General features: G+C 33.5%; 1 protein-coding gene across 3 annotated transcripts in view; it reads right to left on the bottom strand.

Annotated features, from left to right (window-relative positions):
* Positions 1-6,260: 6,260 nt before the first annotated feature.
* The window catches only part of SHOC2 (SHOC2 leucine rich repeat scaffold protein), a 111,967-nt gene continuing 93,416 nt past the window's right edge, over positions 6,261-24,811 (bottom strand). For all 3 annotated transcript variants that reach the window (XM_082673718.1, XM_082673717.1, XM_082673719.1), the window contains 6 exons: positions 22,844-22,974; positions 18,410-18,598; positions 12,940-13,062; positions 10,857-10,994; positions 10,418-10,535; positions 6,261-8,914 (listed from right to left, as the gene is read on the bottom strand). In XM_082673718.1, coding sequence (XP_082529844.1) covers positions 8,706-8,914; positions 10,418-10,535; positions 10,857-10,994; positions 12,940-13,062; positions 18,410-18,598; positions 22,844-22,974 — 908 coding nt within the window. In that variant the 3' untranslated portion in view covers positions 6,261-8,705. The remainder of the gene's footprint in view (positions 8,915-10,417; positions 10,536-10,856; positions 10,995-12,939; positions 13,063-18,409; positions 18,599-22,843; positions 22,975-24,811) is intronic.

Below are 24,811 nucleotides of genomic sequence, written 5' to 3'. Positions count from 1 at the left end.
TGCAGAATCCTCTATCAGCCATACCACAAAAGACAACTGTGATAACTTTAATTTGGATTTATACCCTGCAGGCCACCTGGATTCAATGGTCTTGGAAGCAAATGAAGTCTAGTTACAACACCTGTCACTCCATTGTTCCCTTGGATTAATTTAAACTGATCAGGATGGCTAGCCAGGAAGCCACCTTTCTTAATTACTACTCACACAGCTCCAAACATCTCTCTCCCAAAGCTGAATTTTTAGTAAGGAGAATGTGTTCACAGCTAAGCATACAACATCACAAAGTCAACATGATAGAGTCAAAAGAACACTGCACTAGTAGAGGTAGTCCCCAGGTCCACTGCACTACTTATTAGCTGACTTAACAAGCTCTTTGGTTTGGTTTATCTTTAAAATAGGTAATGTCTTATCTACCTGAAAGGGAATGGTCCATGTGATGTCTTTGAATCCCCAATTCTAAAATCATTGATCCTTTGTCCAAAACAAATATTTCATTAGTAATATTTCACCTATAATCAAGATGAAAGACTACCCACACAAAAACAGTAGCAGTTAAGTATATAAATTACACATTATAGACTTAAGTCTGACACTCTGTATCTTGCATTTGGTTTAAAAGGATGAGAAGGAAAGAAGTGGGGAACTCAATCTAAACTGTTCAAAATTATGGCTGTTACAATGTATGATTTTTCAAATTAGCAGATTCTTAACAGAGGAAAATTTGATTTGGCTTTCACCTGGTTAACCTGTTTAAATCAGGCCTCACTTCATCAGCTTTCACTTGAGTAACCTATTTCAACTGGGGCCGTGCAGATGACGTGGTTTATTGGGAGTGGAGTAGGAAGAACACTGACTAAGGAGTCAGAAGACGCAGGCTCTAATTTCAATGTTGACATGATACTCACCAGTGTGTAACTCATTTAATTACCCTGGATATTCTCTCATCTTGAAAATAAAGATAATGGAGTCAGATTTACATAAAAACCAAAAGAACAGCAAGGGAATAATGAAACTAGCTTAGTTACTTAGAGTAATACACAACTGATCCTTAAAGCTAAACATAACCCAAACCAAGAAAGTAGGAGAAATTATCAATGTTGTTTTTTAAGATACAGAAGTAAACCGAATCCTTAATAAAATTGAATCCTCAATAAAATTCATAGGCCATGGAATTGTAGTAATTCAAATTATTTTAAAATTCACTGTTGGAGAAATAATAGTAGAGTGGAAAAAAGTGATAAAATAACTGCCAAGGCAATTTGGTATAAGCAAACCCTTTTTGACCTTAAAACTTGTTTTAAAGACTTCCCTTGAAAGAATTATTTGTATATTTTACAATATTTTAAAAAGCTGGTATTTACTACATGGTATTCAAACTGGAGAAATGTAATCTCGACACAGAGTGAGTGGTGTGTGTATGAGTGTGTATGCATATAAAATGAAAAAAGTAAATCCTAATACTCAGATTATCTCATCTGTGATAGCATCTAATGAATGTGGTAAGACTAATTGTCTTGGGAAAAGTAACAGAATAAGTTATGACTGTACAAAAGCATAAAACTAGAAAAATTTTGCTTCTGCAATCCGAATTAGGAGTTACTTAGAAGAATTCCTGACTGTACGGGGTTCTTTTCAAGTTGACATCAAAGGTCAAAATGTGTAGATTACTTGCATCTACGCTGATGTTCAAGGAAGGAAAAAGAAATCACCAAACATTTGGTGGAAAAATGGTTATCACTCCAAACCCAGGCTCCTTCATAACTCGTTAATATTTTATTCTCTCTAAACCAGTCTATCAGTACTTTTAATAACTCAATTAGTGTTCTCAATTGCCTTGGGATGGCCTTTATTAAACAGTAACAGGAGTTGCTCTGGAGGCTAGAAAAACTGAACTCTCAATGAAATCAGCTATTCTTAATTTTTTTTTAAGCAGATTACTTAAATAGGTGTGAAATTCATTAGATTGTAATCTCCTCAAAGGCAAAATTTTGTGTCCATAGTGTGTGTTTTACAAGGTATATGATAAACATTGCTTTGCACCAAGTAATAGTGCTAGTTAAAAGTATGGAACCTATAATAAAACTGAGCGACACATAACAACCCTCCAAATCAAGAAAACCCAGAGAACTTCTTTACCAATCAGTCACCTGCCTGAGTTAAAACACATAAAGTTCACTTCATTTATGTTTTCACCATTGTGCTCTTTCTCATATTCATATATATGTACTCACATACACGTGACTAGTGTGACTGAGAAATTAATTTTAATTAATCTAACTAGCCACATGTGGCTAGTGGCAACTATTTCAGACACTGCAGAGTCCTAGAAAAATGGGCATAGAAAGTAAAACGATATTGAAGAATACATTGAGAGGTTAGAAAAACTAAACTCTGAATGAAATTGACTATTCTATTTCCAAAATACCATATTCCTTGTCTCCTTCACAGTTTTACTACAGCTACTTCTCAATTTCTGCAGATTCTTCCCTTTCTCTGCAAAAGCTAAATGTTGGAGTTCATCAGTATTCCACCCTCTTCCCATTCTCCATGTTCTCCCTAGGAATTCTTGCTTCAATTACCATCTATTTGCTGGATCATCAGTTTCCAGGCCTAACTTCTAAGCACCAGATCTAAGTATCTAATTGCTTACTTGACATCTCCACTTAATGTCCCACAGGTACTAGAACGCATCTTCCCCTCACACCCAGACAACTAAAAGAACCTGGTCCTCCTGCAAAGTACCATAGTTTAGCAAATACATGCAGGTGCTTAAGCCATAATCCTGGAAGTAACCTTTGATTCTCTAACTCACTTTTTCCAACCAGTCATCAAGTCTTACTAAACTTTCTTCCTAAGACTCCCTTAAATGTTTATTGCTTTCCATCCCCAATGCTACAATCCCAATCAAAGCCACTGTCATCTCTCACCTGGATCACACCAACAGCCTCCCATGTGGCCACTTGGCTCCTAGTTTTGATTCCCTCCAATCCATGCTTCTCAAGATGGCCAGAGTGAAGTTTTAAAAATATTCAACACATTTCATAGAATGTTAAGAGGAAAGATGACAGTTAATCACATTGTGAACAGGACAAATATTTGTTACCTGCCCTGATAAGTTTTTTTCAGCCAATTAAATAGTTCCCACTGGGTAAGGTCTCTTTTACCCTTATAGTTTTTGTTCTCATTAACATTTGAAAACACAACTTAATGGTCTTTATTAGCCAATATTAAAACTTTCTTTTTCTGGGAATCCTGTACTCAATTTCCACCTTTAGTTACCAAGACATCTTAAACGGCAGACTTTCTTATGAAAGGTTACAAACAAAACAGAAAGCATTTTCTTCAATGAAGGCTCAGAGAATGGGGAATTACCTCTAATAATTCAATGTCTCCATTATAGGACAGTCTTCATTACAGGATATATTCATTATATACTGTTTTTTAAAAATCTCCCAAAATCCTATAAGTTTGGAATTTTATAAATAGTAAATATGAACAACATAATAATTATGCTGAAGGTCACTATTCACCACACAAAATACTTTGTTGCATTTTTTTGTGCATCTGTTTTTGTGTATCTTATGCATGCCATTTGCTTTTTTAAAGTTTTCCAGAAGATTAAATGGTAGTGAAGAGTCATTTCTCTTAGTTCCACATTCTTGTGGTTCAATGACATTGCAAAGACTGATTTCATGTCCAACTTCAGTTACACACAGGATTGGAGGTTTCTTAAAAGATTCAATGGCAAAATATTAAAAAATACATTATTTATACTGAATACCTACTAATGACTGACTAAAAAAGGAAATTTTTATGTAGTCAAAACAATCAACAGTATAAATCAGGTTAAAAGTACATTTTCTGAAGGCTGTTTACATCTTTTAGCCTTGAGTCATAACTCAGAATAGCACAAACCACGTTAAACATCGGTGGAAGGCTGATTTTTACTAGGAGAAAAGTCAAAACTGTTAAATATTATTCTCAGGTATTATTTTTGTAGTGTTCTATTCCCTGTAAACTGTGTACTATGTAAATTATCATGTATCTAATTAAAAACAAGTTCTGGTGTGCAGATTAAAATATAATCAAAAGACACCATCATCATATAAAATACTTTGTTTCATTCTTAATTACAAGATAACTTTCTGAACTCTGTTAAAAATGAGTTTCGAGGTGAGAAATGAGGAAAAAATATACATCAGTATACTTTTCTATTAAAGACTAATATTAAAATAAATGTTTTGAGCCATATATGAAACATTCCCTTTGGTAGTGGAATGAGGTTTTATGTGCTAGCTAGCTAGCTAGACTTATTGAAAAATAATTTCTACAAAATCATGATAAAAGTGGTATAGATGACTAATGCAAATGTTATTTGTATATTAAGCCTCATCAGACCAGTGGAAGGTTAAATTCAGCATATAAATAATACCAGTAATGATAAAAGGTAAATTAGATAACATATGAAATCTAAATAATAATGGTCACTGATAAAGCACCTACAGGCTCTAATTAGACTTTTAGAGTAAGATCCTTTTTAGTAGTACCTATAACAAATAAACTGATTTTAATGTCATTTAAATATTATTTGTTATTAGGATTGTTAGGATGGAGCTCTAATAATCTGCATGAAGATCAAAGTCTCTCCACTATCCCACCTAGTGCCATTTGTGCAAATGAGGAGGGAAAATGCTCCTTCCTCAAGACTCTTTACTTCCATGTATCAGAAATTTGACATAATATCATGATTTTGTTAGAACAAGGCACTTTACTGCCATCTGCTGAAAAACTGTCATAATAAATATGCAAATCTATGATGTGACTAAATCCCCCCAACATGTAGTGTTGTATGCTGCACAACCTGCAAAACCCGTACGTGATAGCCCTGCCCATACTACTTTCAATAGTGGACACTATTCCTCCTACCAAACTTTAAAATGTCCCCAGTCTGAAACACTATAAACTAATATCCAGTTGAAGTCTTAATCACTAACAGGTATTTATATTGGTGCAAAACAGTTTACATTTAGAATGTATGCTATCAACAGGAAAATAAGTGTGTAAAGAGAAAGTTTTTCAAAAGGTACTGAGGACCAACTTCAGTTTTAAAAGTTAAAACAAAAAATTCAAACCTTATTTATATTTTAAATTAAATTTCAAAATTAAAAATTAACCCCACAAATGTTTTCTTAGAATTAGTGTTGTCAGGTTTAAGAAGACATTCTATTCAATAACAAAGTACTGATGTTTTATAAAACATTCTCATAATATTTTTGTAATACAACAGCATTCAAGATACTCCCTTAGATACCAAATCAGTATTACAACTCTTGCATATTTAAATTCTGAGATTTGATAATTAACCAAAGATTGTCATGTGTATTCCAGTTCCCCAAATTGGCTCTTAAAGGCTAAACCAACCAAAAGAATAAGGCAAGAGAAAAATTCTAGCTAAAGATATGTGGTATACCATCTTCTTCTGGTATAGGCAGAAGGAAATCTTTCTTCACAAGTTATTTATTTTAGTTAAATTTGAAAATTTCAGGAATGTATTCTTTTTCTTATTTTGGGTTGTATCACTTGCTTTCATCTAAGTTTTAATCATGCAAGAATAACCATATATCCTGGTTTTCCAGACAGTTCTGATGTATGGCTACTGGCCCAACACAACAATTTATAGCCCCCTTTCCATTTCAAAGTGTACCACTTTATACACTTTAACCACGACCCTTTCTTACTGATGAACAATTACAAATTCTGCAATCTGAAATTTGGACTCACTATTTATACATGGCTTAGCAATAACTGAGATGAAAAGCAAAAGTTACAACAAAAGTTATCAGAGAAAGACTAAATTGTGATGTATAACAGTTTATCTATGTTAAATGATTCAGGCTTTTACAGTGAGATAAATTAGAAATACGCAATTACATTTATAGAGCTCATTTCAATTGTATTTCAATTGTATTATCCACCTTTTATTAAAAGTACAAATAAATATTTATGTGTATTTTCTCCTCTAAGAGTTTCTATCTTCTACTGTTTTCATATGTATCCGTCAAATCCATAAATTACTTAGCATCTCCCGATTCTTTCTGTATGAAATAACCATTTGGGATTTTAAAAGTATTAAACTACCACAAAAGGATTGTTTGACATTGTCAGTTTGCTACTATATATATTAACAAAAAGCAAAGTTTAGAGCAATGTTTTTACAGTGTAACATTCTATGACATTTTCTATTTACTGAGCCTCACAGAGAAACCAAACCTAAATTCTTTTTAAAAAAAAATAAAGGACAATTGATGGACATGGCAATTTGTCCCACTGCAGTTTTAGGAAAATATTAGTTCATATGTAGTCATTCAACAATATCCCTTACTATACTCAAACTACTTAAATATTAAATATGATCGCACAGGATAATTGGGAAATTAGAGTCCATTTTAGTTTTGTGTTAGAAGTAATGAAATTCATGAGTTCTTGCAAGGCGGCAGCCATACATGTGACACGTTTTATGCATCTTAAAAATATATATATAATTCCTCAGCTATAGATGGTTTGCCTGTTATATCACTTCTACATGTAGGACTGTGATCACTTTGCATTTCTCCTGCAAACTAACATAAATGAGAGTAGGGGGACCAAAATGTTTTAAAAACCATATCTATATTCATTTTTAAGAAACAATACCCATATTTTTTTCAAAAAAAAAAGACATTAGGTTACTGCCTTTAAAGTTCAAGTTCCATTATCTTAAGATATAAACACACCTGGATATGAGATTTTTAAAAACCACACATACACACAAGCTCTAGGTAGAGCTGTAATAAACAAATTCCTTTTATAAACACAACTTTAACTGAAAAGCCACAGTAGATGGAAAAAAAGAAGAAAGGATATTACTTGGTAAAATCCAGTGACATCTACAATAGTTTTACAGCACATTTAAGCATTCTACGGTTTTATATCTTTACCTGCCTTCCACTTCTTAGTTGCTCCTTTAAAAATTGCCAATTACGTCTACAGGTTGAACCTCAAACTTAGTCCTGATTTTGAGTGCCAGGAAAAGCAAAACAACACTCCAAATTTCTATCTTAATGTTATAACCTTACTTCAAAAATGGTTTTATTTAAACTACAATGCCCATCTAAATGGAAAAAAAAAAGAAAAGAAAACCAAGCAGCAATATGTAATTATACATAATAGTTATTCATTATATGGGAAGTGTTTTTTAGGATGATATCTAGAATGCACTTGCTCTGTGAGTCTCTTCAAAAATTAAATCGACTAGACTGACACTATCAAAAGTAAGCATACTGTAATAAGGGGCACACACAATACTGCTAGCCTTAAAAGCAGTAAAGCAAAAGAAAATATACCAAACAGCACATGCATATCTTACAGAACTTCCACTGAACTATCAATGGCTTCTATGCAATGTGCTCTTTTCCATAACTGTATTAACTACCAAAAAAGGAAAGATGAGATTGAAATCAAAGGTACTGAACTGAATTGTCTGAAGCCAGTACTCCACATGTGGGGAAAAGTGCATTTAGTTCAGCAGCAATATAGCACAGTGTGAAGATATTGTGCTTAGACGCAGATATTCCAGAACTGAAAGATGTACAAGGCAAGTCAAGATATAAAACCATAGTACACTGTTAAATAACCTTGAAACATACATATATTGCAGTGTTCAAAGAAAAACATTCATTTCATTGTACAAGGCTAGGGAGAAATCCTTAAAGTTACCTATCGTAGTTTATGATATAATAAATACATATCTATATAGCATTGTATATACATATATAGAATGTGTGTTTATGTGTATCTTTGTCTTTTTTTTTGCCAAATTATTCTGTTAGTTTTTGTGGATCTGCAACTTTCAGGAATGAAAACTCCTTTACACTACAAGTTTCTGTTCCCCCAAACTTAAGAAAAGATATTTATACTAGAAAAGGTCTCAATATCCTCCCCCCAAACCCAAAGACTCACTTCAGATATTTTGCTTCACAATTGATCAGAGAAACATAATTAAAGGAATTCTAGAATTTCTGACTGTATCTTTTCACTTTGCCAGTTGTTTTAACAAGCAAATATCGTTTAATATTTAAATCAGCTGATGCAAATTCTTTAGCAGAGGATATAAACTCTAGATTTCACTGATCAAAACAGAGCAAATCAAAACCAAAAAAAAAAAAATCCAGTGATTTACTCTGACTGTAAACAATATATAAAATTCAAATCTCAAATTTCAAAATAAGTTAAAGAAAAATTATACCTTCAGGGCCTATAATACTATAAAGATCTGACAATTGGTAAGGGGAAAATATATATGAAAAGTTGCAACAAAATTGTTTGCCCAGTATTTTTGCTAAGAGAAAGTATATCTAACTATACTACCTCTGGCCCTTAAATTTAATAACTTCATAATTTGTTGGCAAATGTTTTAAGCAAACTGGCATATCATATTACACAACAGAAAACATCCATCAAGTTCAGCAAAGAAAACTTATATAAGCCTTTTGTACAGAATTTAAAAAAATCTAAATGGCTATGATTCCTCTATTAGCAGAAACACATAACGCAGTCTTTATAAATCTGCCAAATATATCAATATCTACATAAATAGATACAGATATAGATATGAAACATTAATGGCAGTCTATTTTCGAACAGTGTGTGGGACCAGCAGATTTGTATCAGACCATGGCACGATATGGACCCTGCATCTTTAGGAACTGAATGATGAAAGAAGGACCCCCAGCAACAATCTGAGGTGGAAGATGGCTGAGTGGACAGTTCTCAATACTCATGATTGAAAGCTTGCTGCAAAGAGCCAGCTCAAAGGGAAGGCTATGCAGGTTGGGGTTGTCATTCAAATACAGCTCTTCTAGATTCTCCAGTGTACCTGTTTTAAAAAACAAAATTATTTTTTAAGAAAATTAATTACTATTTAAAAAGTTCAACTGGGCATGATCCTTATCCTGGGTATTATGCATACTGAACACACATTTCCTTTTACTCTCTTCTCTTAGTTTTAAAACTCTCTACAACTGTGGATCTCAAACGTTCCCGCATATTCACATAAACTGATGTCCAGATCACGCTCTATACTAATTAAATCAGAATCTCTTCCTTTATGGTTAGTTTTCAAGCTTGGAGTTTATTTGAAAAAACATATACTACAACTCCAGAGACTCTGTTTGGGATAGCTTGGCATTCATGTGTATTTTTTCAAAATTCCAGAGGTAAGTTTATTATACAGTCAGTGCCTATAATCACTTTCCTCTTGGAGAAAATGTGATAATCTCTCTCAGTAATAAATTTCTCATGTGAAAGGTTTTTGTTACTTTGTATAAATCTTTCACTAAGAGAGTTATTACATATTTGACAGTAAGCCAAAAATCAATTTATGTAATCTTTTAAAATTTTTTCTTAGACTGTCTTAGGATACTCATACTTTCTAGGCAAATGTTTCTAGCAATTGCATGAGGCCAGATGGATAAACATACTAGAAATAAAAGTGTATAGTTGCCTTATTGTTTCCAATTTTTAAACTTCAAAATTTATAATTATTTGATAGTGGTATGTAGAAAATAAAAAAACAACAGTTACTAGGTAATGGATTTGTTCACATTTAAGATTTTATTTATTATTCAGAGCAACTCTATGAGAAGTTACTACTATCCTTATTTTACAGGTAGGAAACTTGAAGCTTAGGGAGTTTCTGTACCTTATCCAAGCCACAAAACCAATAAGCAGCAGAGCCAGATTTTGAATTGTCTATTTTACTCCAAAACCATTCTTAACCACTAATCTATAGTGCCTCTGAAACAGCATGGTATATAGATGGGAGAATATAATACATGGGATTACTAATTTTAGAATTACTATGTGACCTTAATCAATTAACTCTCTTTGTAAAATGAGGCAATTTACACTGCCTAAAATTTAAGGTGTTTACATTGATAGTATGAAATAATGGATATGAAAACACTTAGAAAATTCTAAAGTACTCTCAAATATTAATATTAATCAAATATTAATATCAATCCTAAAACCTCACAAGGGAAGGTTCTTTTGGCATAGGACACTACTAATTTAATTCAAGCTTGTGTAATTTTTAAATTTGGAAGAAAAATAACTCTTCTAAATTGAGGTTAAATCTACTGAAATATAAATACGCTAAAACATTGTCAAATATAATATTAACCCTAAAACCCCATGAGGAAACCTAATCAAAACCAACTAACCAACCAACCACTACTGGTGCTCTATAAAAAAATCTTGAGCCTGATGTAACCTGATTAAGATGAAAAAAATAGTAGATTTGTTATATTTATCTGAAATACTGCTTGAACACACAAAAGCAAATTATTACTACAAAGTCAAGTATCCAAAGGGTTCATACCAATTTCCTCAGGAAGATGAGTAAGTAGGTTCTCTCCAAGGCCTAGATGTGTAAGATTGGTAAGGTGACCAATGCCTCTCGGAAGAGTGGTTAATTGGTTGTTTGTCAAGACTAATTTCTAAAAGATTAACAAAATAAAAGACGGTTACATATATATTTCCTATAACTGATGTAAATTTTTAAAAACTACATCTAAACTACTAAACCAATAAAATAAACATAGAAATTAGATTGGATAATATAAGAATCACTAAATAAGCTTTTCTTTCAAAAAATATCATTTGTTAGGAAGACAAAAGCAGATAGGTTACATGAACATAAAATTCAGCCCTAATGCTGTAACAGGAAAATCTATTTGGTCCAAGAATAACATGCAATTTGGAATGCATTACAAAAACTTTAATTATATACCTATAAAATCATCAGGATAATGTTTTACCTGTAAATCCTTAAGATAAGCAATTTCATTTGGCAAGGATTCTAATTTGTTCTCCTCTAAATCCAACTCTCTTAACTTCCTAAGGTTTCCAAGACCATGGGGAAGCTTCTTTAGAAGATTGTTTGATAATATCAGAACCTAAAGAGAAATTTTTGATAATGTTTGACAGCTCACAAAACAGAATTATGTATTATTGTGTGGCTTAAAATTTATTAAGCAATGCTAATTTCCTAAACAGTGAATATTAAGGGTAATGTTTAATTATATAACAAAACATTAAACTTACTATTCTAAAAAAAAAATCACCATAGTTATTGGAAACAAAATAGTTTAAGACAAAACTAATAAAAGCAAAAGGAAAGAATTTAGTTTTAACTAAATTACAAAAAATATAAAATTATTAACTACTTGCACTTAGATTCATACAGTTAATGGTATTTTGATACTGAATAGTTACAAATATGTATCTAATAGGAAACCAATTATTTATTCAAAACTCCTTACAAACCATCATTTAAGGGAGACAATTGACTTCTAAACTGCCCATATCAATCCACTATAGTTATTATTTGTAGAAAATTTATTACATTGCAAGGCATCCTGAAATATCCTGAAGAAGGAAAAAAAAAAGGTTGAAGAAGATAACAGTCCTTGTTCTCAGAGAAGTTACAATGGGGGAGGGTTAGGTGGGGAAACAATACTGGGTACAGGGATAGTGAAAAGAGCACTAAATGAAAAGATCTATATAAAGTTCTGGCTAATTTTTTATGCCCACTTGTTTCTCCCAAAGTTATACTACACATAATGAAGTAAACATATTCAGTAAGACCAAGAAATGATATCATTTATTGAGCTATCATTTACTGAGTTTACGACTATTTGCATTGCACTATACTAAATGAGAAATGTGCATTATTGCATTTAATCCTAACTAAAACTTTATGAGGAGAATACTATCATCCCCATTTCACAGCTGAGGAAACTGAAGCTTGGGCATGTTAAATCCATAAATAGAGAGAGTTAAAGTGGAACCGTACCCAGATCTGTTCGGCTTCAAAGCTCCTGCTGTTAACCACTACACCATACTATTTCACCTTACTAAATACAATAATAATAGAGAAATTAGATTTTTTTTAAACATGAATACAGAGGACATTTTTAGAAATGCTTATTTACTATTAGTAAACTTTTTCATCAAAGGGTGAAAATGTTAGTAACTTAGAGGCAGGAGAAATCATCCTTGACTGAGGAGGTGACAGGAAGATGGATCTTTAATTATGAGAAATAATTTTAAAAGAAAAATTTATGGGGATGAGAAGAGAGCATACTAGATATTGGGAACAATAAGACTAAAGGTACAGAGCTAGAAATATGCACACACTGCCAACAAAGAAAATAATCAACTTAGTAAATAAAAGAGGAGGTGGGTATTCAGGACAGAAAAGTAGGTCAGAATTACATGAAGGGTTCTGAATTCCCATCTGAGGACCCCATAATTATTTTAGAGGACAATGGTGCAACATTCTTAAACAGAGCTAAGAAAAAAATATGTTCTAAAAGATGCTAAGTTTTAGAGACCCTTTCTTTCAAAGATACTTTATAGCATTCAAACCTACCAACTTTTAGTGGGCAAGAGTAATTCAAAAGCATTGAGCCCAGATTAAGTCAACACTTCATCATCCTAATAGGGCTGCATGTTTAAGAGAGCACTAACATTTCTTTTCTTTCCTTTTTCTTAACTGATTAAATCTGGACTTTATCTATTTATTTATGGCCATGCTGCATGGCATGTGGGATCTTAGTTCCAGACCAGGGATGGAACCCATGTCCCCTGCATTGGAAGCACACGGTTGTAACCACTGGACTGCCAGGGAAGTCCCGAGAGCACTAACATTTCTATTGGGTTGGCCAAAAGGTTCGTTCGGGTTTTTCCGTAACATCTTACAGAAAAACCCGAACGAACTTTTTGGCCAACCCCGGTAATTATGATCTTCACCCACTTAGAAATTGTTTAACTGGAAACTTCACAAGTGAGAAAACTGTGGAAGAGTCTAAGGAGTTCTAGATGCTCTTTTATACTCACCTCAAGAGAAACAAGACCAGACACATCCTCAGGGATCTTCGTGAGCTGATTTGTAGCTAAATTCAATTCTACCATACTGGTCCAAGTTCCAAAATCCAAGGGAAGTGATGTCAACTGATTGTCCTGACAAAGACAAAAAGAAGCATTCAAGGTAAAACCACAAAAACAAAGCACCATATGTACCTCCCTATAGAAAGAGATTTCTTAAACAGAAAAAGTCATTCCCTTTTTTGATGTCTAAATATATTGGATGGGCCAAAAAGCATCTTTGGTTTTCTAAGTAAAAATAAAGGACACATTTTTTCATTTTCACCAAGAACTTTATTGAACAACGTATTCACCTTTTTGTTCCACTAAGTTCTGCCATTTTTCAGGCAACTTCATAATTCCATCTTCCCAAAACTTTTTATGTTTTTGAGCAAAGAACTGGTCCAGGTGCCTTTTACAGTCTTCCAGGGAATTGAAAATTTTCCCATTAAGAGAATTCTGTAAAGACCGAAATAAATGGAAACCCAAAGGTGCAATGTCTGGTGAATACAGCAGATTAATCAGAACTTCCCAGCCAAGCTGTAACAGCTTTTGCCTGGTCATCAAAGAAACACGCAGTCCTGCGTTATCCTGATGGAAGATTATGCGTTTTCTGTTGACTAATTCTAGACGCTTTTCGTCAGGTGCTGCCTTCAGTGGGTCTAACTTCGAGCAGTACTTGTTGGAATTAATCATTTGGTTTTCCAGAAGGAGCTCATAATAGAGGACTCCCTTCCAATCCCACCATATACACAACATCATCTTCTTTGGATGAAGACCAGCCTTTGGTGTGGTTGGTGGTGGTTCATTCTGTTTGCCCCATGAGCTCTTCCATTCCACATTATTGTACACTATCCACTTTTCATCGCCCATCACAATTTGTTTTAAAAAGGGAACATTTTCATTACGTTTCAGTAGAGAATCGCATGTGGAAATATGGTCAAGAAGGTTTTTTCGCCTAACTTATGTGGAACCCAAACATCAAAGCGATTAACATAACCAAGCTGGTGTAAATTATTTTCAATGCTTGATTTGGATATTCTGAGTATGTCGGCTATCTCCCGCATAATATAATGTTCATTGTTCTCAATTATTGTTTCAATTTGATCGTTATCAACTTCAACTGGTCTACCTGACCGTGGAGCATCGTCCAGCGAGAAATCTCCAGCATGAAACTTCGCAAACCACTTTTGACACGTTCGATCAGTCACAGCACCTTCTCCATACACTGAACAAATCTTCTTTTTGCATTTCAGTTGCATTTTTACCTTTCTTGAAATAATAAAGCATAATATGCCAAAAATGTTGCTTTTTTCAATATTCTTCTTATTCTTCAATATTAAAATGGCTACACAAAAATTCACCAATTTTGGTAAGTCTTTTTTTAAATGCACAATGATATGACAGCTGTCACACACAATGTAACAAAATTGTTTTGAATGAAGTTAAAGACAACTAAGTGCTACTAGAGCCATCTTAAGGAAAAAACCGAACGAACCTTCTGGCCCACCCAATAGAAAGAAAAGAAAAGGAACAAAAACTCTAAGCCTCCAAAGATTTTCAAACAGTAATTAGGTTTTTATTTTTAAGTCTAAACTAGAAGTTTGTTCCCTATGCGATTATCTGTGTTGGATATGGAAAAATACACTATACAGATGAACACTTGAGATTTCAAAGGTCCCAGTGATAAATATAATGTTTTCCTCACTTCACAGTAATGTACAGAAATCACTGAATAAAATCTGAATGTTCATGAGCACAATGGAAGAAGACATATCTAACTATAGCCCACAAGGAATCCAGATAAGCTCAGCAATTCTAGAGATGCTGAACAATAAAGTAGGAGAGGAAAAAAGTTGTAATAAGACAGCAAATTAAATCATTAAAACACTAAGTATCCATGATTTTACTTTAAAAATCCATACGAAAAGATGGTAAAAACATACTTATCATTAAATAATAAAAACAAATGATGAAACACTGTGATTCTAATTTTATTTAAAAATTAGATATAGCTATACACAGAAAATAGAGTGAAATACATGCCAGTGATTCATTAGTTTTTTTTCTCCGCTTCCTCATATTCACTTATAAAACAACTCTTACCACACTGTTGTGTGCTCAGGGTATTTTGGTACTGAGATGGGACCATCAGTATTCCCTGTCCCAGTTGGGTATCAATGATATGTGCCAATTTATTAACAGCAGTGGAATTTTAAAATTTTATGTCCTTTTTGTTCATCTGTATTTAAAATTTTTTCTGCAATGTACATTAATTACTGATCTCATTTTACACAAAATCATCCGTAAGAGAAATCCCAAGTAGCAAACATACATTTGAAAGCCAAGTTTTTCTTTTATTATAATATTTAAACTTATTACCTATTTAAACTTCTTATCTACCTATGCCCAAACTACTGATAGTTATTAGCACGATAAAGCATTTTCATTAAAAAAATTTACTACTGATGCTTATGTGAGGAGGAGAATGTCAGGCATCATTCTGACTTCTTTCAAGAAAATGTTTTGTTAACCATTTGTCTCGATTTTGAAGAAAAATTAATTTCAAAGCTCTATGCAATTTTTTTTTATCATTTCACTGAAAACAGCAAGCTTTTCCAAGCTAACATATTACAATAACATAACATCCATAAAAATGTTTAACCAAATGGGACTTCCCTGGTGGCGCAGTGGTTAAGAATCCGCCTGCCAATGCAATGGACAAGGGTTTGAGCCCTGGTCCGGGAAGATCCCACATGCCATGGAGCAACTAAGCCCATGTGCCACAACTACTGAGCCTGTGCCCTAGAGCCTGTGAACCACAACTACTGAAGCCTGTGTGCCTAGAGCCCGTGCTCCGCAACAAGAGAAGCCACTGCAATAAGAAGCCTGTGCACAATATCAAAGAGTAGCCCCCGCTCGCTGCAACTAGAGAAAGTCCGTGTGCAGCAACGAAGACCCAGTGCAGCCAAAAATAGATAAATGAATAAATTTATTTTAAAGAAAACGTTTCACCAAATGAATACCTGGACTGCTGTCTAAGCCTCGTATTACAAATTGAACATTCAGAACTAATGCCATTACCACTGGTAAACCTCATATAACCAGACTAGTTAACAGTACATTTTACTTGTTTAAGATTATAAGACTATTTTGAACTTCCACTGGTTCACTTATTATATACTTCCAAACAATTATAAAAGATACATATACTTATGAAGAAGTATACATAGAATTAAAAATTATACAATTAGACTGTAGTTTAAAGAACCACAATTATTCTGAAATGGTTCAAAGACAAAAGGATGTAGTATGATACAATATAAAGAACACTATACCTGAAAGCAGGAAATCTACACTTCCTGGATTCCTACCTCAGCCATGAATTACTTATGTGGCCAATTATTATTACCTGTGGGCCTAAAGTTTGTTCACTACAAATTAAATCACTGGACAAATCATTTTTCATTTCTTTCCTCCTTTTGCAATAAAATTCCTTTTTCTTATTACAAATGTGAAATTCATTCACTGTAGAGAATACAGACAAGTAAAAAGAAACTAAAAATCACCCATTAGGAAAAAATATTTGCAAATCATCTATCTGACAAGGGATTAATATCCAAAATATATAAAGAACTCATACAACTCAACAGCAAAAAACCCCCCAAACAATCCAATTAAAAATGAGCACAGGGGCTTCCCTGGTGGCGCAGTGGTTGAGAGTCCGCCTGCCGATGCAGGGGACGCGGGTTCGTGCCCCGGTCTGGGAAGATCCCACATGCCGTGGAGTGGCTGGGCCCGTGAGCCATGGCTGCTGAACCTGCGCGTCCGGAGCCTGTGCTCCGCAACGGGAGAGGCCACAACAGTGAGAGGCCCGCATACCGCAAAAAAAAAAAAAAGAGCACAGGATCTGAATAGATATTTTTCCAAAGAAGACATACAGATGGCCAACAGATACATGAAAATGTACTCAATATCACTAATTATCAGGGAAATGCAAATCAAAACCATAATGAGATATCACTTCACTGCTGTCAGAATGGCTATTATCAAAAAGACAAGAAATAACAAGGGTTGGTGAGAATGTGGAGAAAAAGGAATCCTTCTGCACTGTTGGTGGGAATGTAAATTGGTGCAGTCCCAATGGAAAACAGTATGGAGGTTCCTCAAAAAATTAAAAAGAGAATTACCATATGATCCAGCATTTCTACTCCAATGTATTTACCCAAAGAAAACAAAAACACTAACTCAAAAATAAATATGCACCTTTATGTTCATTGCAACATTATTTACAACAGCCAAGATATGGAAACAACCTAAGTGTCCACCAATGAATCAATGGATAAAGAAGATGTGGTATATATATTCAATGGAATACTATCCAGTCATAAAAAAAGTATAAAAACCTTGTTATTTGTGAGGACATGGATGGACTTTGAAGGCATTATGCTAAATGAAATAAGTCAGACAAAGAAAGAAAAATACCATATGATCTCACTTATATGTGGAATCCAAAAAAAACAAACAAGCAACAGCAATAACAAAAACCAAGCTCAGAGAGAAAAAGAACATATTGGTGGTTACCAGAGGCAGGGGGTAGAGGGTAGATGAAATGGATGAAGAGAGTCAAAAGTACAGCATGATGATTATAGTTAATAATATTGTATTGCATATTTGAAAGTTGATGAGAGAGTAAATCTTAAAAGTTCTCATTACAAGAAAAAAAAATTCTGTAACTATGTATGGTGATGGATTTTAACTAGACCTACTGCGGTGATCATTTAACAATATATACAAATACTGAATCATTATGTTGTACATCTGAAACTAATATAATGTTGGAGGTCAATTATACCTCAATAAAAAAGATAAAAAAAAAAGAGATCACCCATAAATAATTCTGATATTCAAAGATAAACATTATATTTTAGTAAACACTGGCTGTATGTATGCATATAAATCTATAGATATTTAATATATAATTGAACACATTAAAAACAGCTTTTAAAAACAATGTGTACAAAGAGAATCTTTACATGCTTAACTTTTTCCTACTTAGTAAATTGAGAATATTTCAACTGGTATTTAATATTCTTCTACACTAGAGTATTATTTGTAATTGCTTCATATTATTTCACTGAAGATATAGTACTTTTAAGAAATGAAATCCCTATTAATTTCAATAAGTTGGTACCAGTTAAATGGAAAGCTCTGCAATAAATATCCCTACAACTATGCTTTACGGATATTCATGATTATTCAAACTGCTAAGGATATTGCATGGTTCTAAGCTATTTGTTGTCTAACACAAATTGTCCTGAAATATCCTTATTATCAGTTTAGATTCTCATCAGCAAGAAACAAATACCCATTCTGATAAACCATAAATATTAGAAGTACTAGTCATAGTAGTTATTTTCCCCTAATACAAATAGAGGCTTACCTTCATATTCAGCTTACTTAATACTTTTGCTCTGGAGAAAATTCCGAATGGGATTTTGTTGATTCGATTGTGTTCCATGTTGAGGGAATAGATGGTGGAAAACTGAGATGGACCACCTACTGGATATAACTGGAAGCAGTTTCTAGCTAAGGTCAAACTATTCAGTTTCACAAGACTTGATAAAAGACTCTGTAAAAAAAAAATGAAATAAACATAAGAATTAGAACTGTAACAAGACTTATTCTGTAAAGTACAGAGCAGCAGTCCCAAACAAATGCCTCAAAGGGCCTTGCAGGTAACAAATGACAGAGACCGGTTGGACCGGTTCTGTGATGCCTCATCTAGAGGAAAGTCACTCACTACTCAGCTCTAGCTAACTGTTGCCTTGCAGGAATGTGGAGCCAATGTAGTCAGATTTCCAGACTTTACAAAGAAACAGGAAATTCATTTATTTATATTAAATCTCTTGATTTTTATTCTTTGGCTTTAATTTATTTAAAACAGTCTACAGGGTAAAGAAAATATAGCTGTGGGTAAGAGGTGTTTCATGAGTGGCTAGTTTTAGACCTCTATAAAAGCAGAAACATTGGTATCAGACAGTCCTGGGTCTGAGTCCTGACTCTGCCACCTGCTATGTGATCAATCCTATCCAGGTCTTAGTTAAGTACCTATCTCTAAATTATTACTAAGGTTAATATAATGCTTAGCACAGAGTAATGTGTCATTCAGTAATTTAAATGTTCCTTTTAGGAATATTAAATTCAGAAGATAATATACTTCCTCATATTGTATATTGCTTTTCCATACAGTAAATTTCTGAGGGAATATACATCTACCAAACAAGTATTTACTTAGCATATAACCCCATATTCCCTCTTACTTCAGTCTCCCACCATGTAACCACAGTGCTAGGTGTTATAAAAGAGTCTCTGCCATTAAGAAGACTAAATCCCACTTAGAGAAATAAAGCACACAGATAGGAAAAAGAAAATAATATATAACTGTATATAATCAGTAATAAAGTATACAGAATAGGCTCTTGCTATTCAAAGTCTGGCTCAAGGAAGAGCAGCATCAGAATCCCCTGAGAGCATGCTAGAAATAAGGACTCTTAGGCCCCACTCCTACAGAATCATAATATGAGTCTTAAGATTCCCAGGTAATCTGTATGCTCATTAATGTCTGAGAAACACTGGTACAGGCTATAAAGCAGTTTTATATCCTGGCCCTATCTTTTAGTAGCTTGTGACTTTGGGCAAGTCATTTCTCTGAACACTAGTTTTATTCATTTGTAAAATGATGATGCCTTATTTTATAGGCTATAATAGAGTTTTTTTTAAAGAAATAAAAATATATAAACAGCTTTACAATACCTCCCATTATAATAAGTGCTCAAATTTTAAGTCACTTCTTTATTTAAATTCAAAGAAAAGAATAAATACTGGAATAACCAGAAAAGCAGGAAGAAGGCTGAGAGTCTGAGAGTGTGCCAGATCTTAAAGGATGAAAAAAAAATTTAAATACTCAGAGAAGCAGAAGAAAATATTCTGGATTGATGTAAAGGCCCAAGCAAGGAGAAAACAAACGTTGTGAGGTGTGTGTTTTAAATAATGTTCTAATTTTGGCTATCCACCATGAGGAAACTGAAGACTTAGTACCTGAAGTATCAGCTGTGATTTGCAAGGCCCACTGAAGGAAAAAAATAACTATATAATTGAAGTTATAATTAGTGAAGTGAACTGAAACTTGTCCTTTATGATGAACACGAATAAGCTACTCAACATTTGTCAACTGCTATACACAGAAAAAAGAAAGAATAGAGAAAGAGAAAACTTTCATGGCAGTCAATTCAGGGAAAATGTCTACATCCTACTCCACTGTAAATAAAGGAGTTCTATTGAGTCTCATGGCAAAAATGTTATTTTTATTATTCTTAGAGCTGACTTACTTTATTGAATTGATATTCTTTTATGAAAAAATGTTAACACCTGAGGATATTTGAAAAGGGGCAACAAGAATGCAGCTCTCCAACCTTTCCATTCTTAGGTCATGCTATGAAGCTTTGGGGTTGCTTATCATTGCTTTAGAGTCAGGCACATGTGGGTTCCCATCTCACATCTTCTACTTACCAGCCTTGTGATCTTTGGTGAATTAATTAGATAATATATCTCTCACCATATTTCCAGAAAAAAAATTTAAGCGTGACAAATTTGGCCAAAAACATGACTTTTCTTAAGTCTTATTTCTCTATTTGATGAGACTACCCCAATAACTAGTAGGATTACAGTGAAGATGTAAATGGAATAATACATGTAAGCTCCTAGCCTTATGCCTTGAGTATATGTGCTTAAATTCATTAAGTTCTTTCTCCTTTTGTGTTTATGTCTACATTAAAACTAGTCCATTTTCAGACAGTCTTCAAATGGAAAAGTAGTCATTTTGCCAGCTCTGATTTCAGCAATATATTCCCCCCCCAGTGAAAACCACTTTCCTGATTTTTCTTGCCAGCTTGAACGTCTAAGTGCTGTTTAATGGATTTTATTATTTTTCTTATTGTGATTATAAATGCAGATAATTACACATTTGCATTAAGAATACACTACTTCCAAAGCACATAGACTACTTTTAAATAAAACAATGTTTTCCAATATTTGAACAAGGCCAATCAAGGATTTCCCCCATAGCTTCTCTATCTGAAAACAGGCCTGTTTAAATACACATACACCCTTTCTTCCACAGCCAGACTGAAGAGAGCTGTCTTCTTTATAATTCTCTTATCAAAAAAAAAATCCTAACTTATTTCAGTAACAAAATATTATATACTTAGCACGTGTCTTTATCCTAAGAGGTTTCCAATAACTATGTTTCCCTTCAGTAACAATAAGACTGGATATATAAATAAATATTAAAATTTCTCACTTGATGAAACTTGATATACACCCAGTCTTTATATTTAGGCATATTGACATTGTAAAAGCAGTCAGTCTTACTTAAGCTCACAAATCACATCCTAAAAAAATCCCAACAAGGTCTAATTAATATGCTAATTATTTCCCTTATTATGGATATGAATTACTGTTAAAAAGAGGATGACATTAAACAGTAGAACCTCACCCATTCTGATCACTGTAAATTACCAACATCACAGAAATTAAAAAATCCAAACAGTCTAGCTGTCAGGGCGATATCTACAATCTGTGGATTCTAATCCTTATCCCACTTAAACTACTACTAACAATAGTACTCTTTTGACACAGGTGATATACTGTCATAGTAGTTTTAGTGAACTGGTCCAGACTAGAAACTACAATCCTGGGAAACTCATTTTTGTACTCTGACCAAGTTTTTTCTGAAAACGCAAGCATCTAGATTAATAGGAACTGAATTAATAGGTGCTACTTTATTTCTGTATGCCTAAGAAACAAATTAATTAAATAAATTTATTTGATAAAATAATTGCTACAAACCTAGAGCCTCACCTACTCAAATTGTTCATTATAAATCAAAGCATATATCTGAAAAACATTCATCCAAAGCACCTTTATTCTTAATTCAAATACACACACACACAGATGGGAAAATTGGTAATAATCTAAACATAATAGGCCTACTTATATAGTTTTAATTATTAGAGAAAAAAGACTTTGCAAAGTTCAATCAATAACTCCACAATTCCATTCTTTTGCTTGTTAGAATATTACAGTAAGATATTATGCTTGAATAACTACAAGCAAACTTACTAGTTGTTGGGTATGCTAAAACAGCAGGTAGCAAAAGAAGAAATGGCAAGAGTAAAAAATAATAAAGTTGAGAAAAACAATTTAAAAAAGAATATTGCATCTTGCCCAATTAATCTCTACGCAAAAGTGAAAATATTTTTCTAACAGAACCAACAAAACCCAAATTTAAAATAATGTGTTAAAAAAATAGCAGATTCTGGTGACTGGTATTGCTAAACAGGCTTTAATGTTATTGTATAAGCAGGGCAATAATTTGGGTCACAGGCATGTTGCAGCTCATATTAATCTGGATAATAAGTAGTGTATTCTATATAGTCATTCTTTTATCATCTTTCTACAATATCTTTTTTCTTTTATTACTGAACTGGGTGGGGTAGCTGAGTTTTAAAACCAGCTATACAACCTCTCCTCAATGGCTTTTATTGTCAAGTCCCAAATGACATGAGAAAGATTTACATGGTACTAAAGCGGAAAGTAGAACACTGATTTTCCACCTTCCTTTCTGTTCCTATAATCTTATCTACTCTTTCTTTTTCGGAATTTTTATCTTAGTGGTGGGCTATATGTCCATAGCATACCCATTATTTAAGCAATTTCAATCATCATATTATTTACCCAGCTGTAAAGACTGACTAGTTTTCCCTTCATTATCTTGCAGGCTTGTTTCAAGAGTTTACTGTAATCCACTTCTTACCTCTGGTAAAGTAGAAATGTTATTGTTCTCTAAATTTAATTCTTCAAGTGCACTGCATTTTGCCAATGATCTGGGTATTGCTGACAGTCTGTTATATCTCAGACCAAGACGACTTAAACTGGACAGGTTTCCTGTGAACACACAAAAAAAGGGAATTTCTTTTAATCCGATGAGCCTGTCACTGTCCCAGGCTATCAAGCAGTATTTATGAATTACTTTGAAGCACTATTTCAGCAAGATCCTTAACTTTTTGTACCAAGAAACTGCACACTACACTCTATCAATTAGGATGAAACTGAAACCACTTTCGTGCCCTCTTAGAGAAATAATGAAATACACAGCTGTAAGTCAATTTTTAAAATCAATTATTGGAAAGTATTGTCATACTTTAATAAAAAAATAACCTTTAGATAAGGCCTAATTGAATAACATCAAAGTAGTAAATATTTTAAATTTATAATAGTTAATCCCATTTGTATCTATGTGATGGTGATCCAATACAGAACAAGTGGCTATATATAAAAATGTACATGTAATTTTGAAGAAAAAATTTTCAAATTTCTAAAATGGTATTATTTAAAATATAAGATGCACAACTATTTTGTGAGATCAGAAAGGTTCAATATTTTCCATGAATTTAAATATAAACATTCCAAAATTTCTCTAAAAAGTTGACCTGATGGTAAAAAAATTTCTCAAAGTAATTTTTTACAAACAAAAGTGGAAGTTATAGTCTCTCTTATTATCTAAACATATCCAGCTTGAGCATATTAGCCACTATTGAATAACTAAAATAAGCAAAGCATAAAAATAGACATTTTCTACTTTTATTGCTAAGACCCATGGCAAGCTACATGTAAGCTACATGGATGAATATGATGATATCTGCTATCATAGAAGGTTTAAATCAAATTTAATTTCCCAAATATACATCAGAAAATAAGTTCATTTTGATAGCAAAAAAGATAAGAGTAATGAGAATTTAGTTCAATGTATTTCTTTGCAATGACTGGTTAATTTATTTTCTGATTCCACATTGCAATTGTTGCTATAACATTTTTAGTTGGGCTAGGTTAAAATGTTAAATGTAGCCTCCAGTTTTAAATTAAACAGTATTACCAGTATTAGAAATTATAGGCATACTTCATTTTACTGTACTTTGCTTTATTGTGCTTCACAGATACTGCAACTTTATGTATTGAAGGTCTGTGGCAACCGTGCATTGAACAAGTCTATTGGTGCCATTCTCCAACATCATTTGCTCACTTAATGTCTCTGTGTCCCATTTTAGTAATTCTTGCTATATTTCAAACTTTTCCATTATTATTATACTTGTTATGGTGATCTATGACCAGTGATCTTTGTTTTTGTTTTTGCGGTACGCAGGCCTCTCACTGCCGTGGCCTCTCCTATTGCAGAGCACAGGCTCCGGATGCGCAAGCCCAGCGGCCATGGCTCACGGGCCCAGCCGCTCCGTGGCATGTGGGATTCTCCTGGACCGGGGCACGAACCCGTGTCCCCTGCATCGGCAGGTGGACTTTCAACCACTGCGCCACCAGGGAAGCCTGACCAGTGGTCTTTGATGTTACTAGTATAATTGTTTTGGGTTGCCACAAACTGCACCCATTTAAGACGGTGAACTTAAATTGATAAATGCTGTGTGTATTCTGTCTGCTCCACTTACCAGCTGCTTCCCTGTCTCTCTCCCTCTCCCCTAAGATACAACAATATTGAAATTAGGCCAATAATAACCCTACAGTGACCTCTAACCAAGTGAAAGTTAGAGTCGCATGTCTTTCACTTTAAATAAAAAACTAGAAATGATTAAGCTTAGTGAGAAAGGCATGTGGACAGCTAGGTTGAAAGCTAGGCCTCTTGCGCCAGTCAGCCAAGTTGCGAATGCAAAAGAAAAGTTCTTGAAGGAGATTAAAAGAGCTACTGTAGTGAACACATGAATGATAGAAAAGG

Source organism: Grampus griseus (assembly GCF_964374135.1).
Source record: "Grampus griseus genome assembly, chromosome: 16".
Classification (NCBI taxonomy): domain Eukaryota; kingdom Metazoa; phylum Chordata; class Mammalia; order Artiodactyla; family Delphinidae; genus Grampus; species Grampus griseus.
The sequence above is the reverse complement of the archived record's forward strand: the minus strand, read 5'-3'. Positions and strand labels throughout refer to the sequence as shown.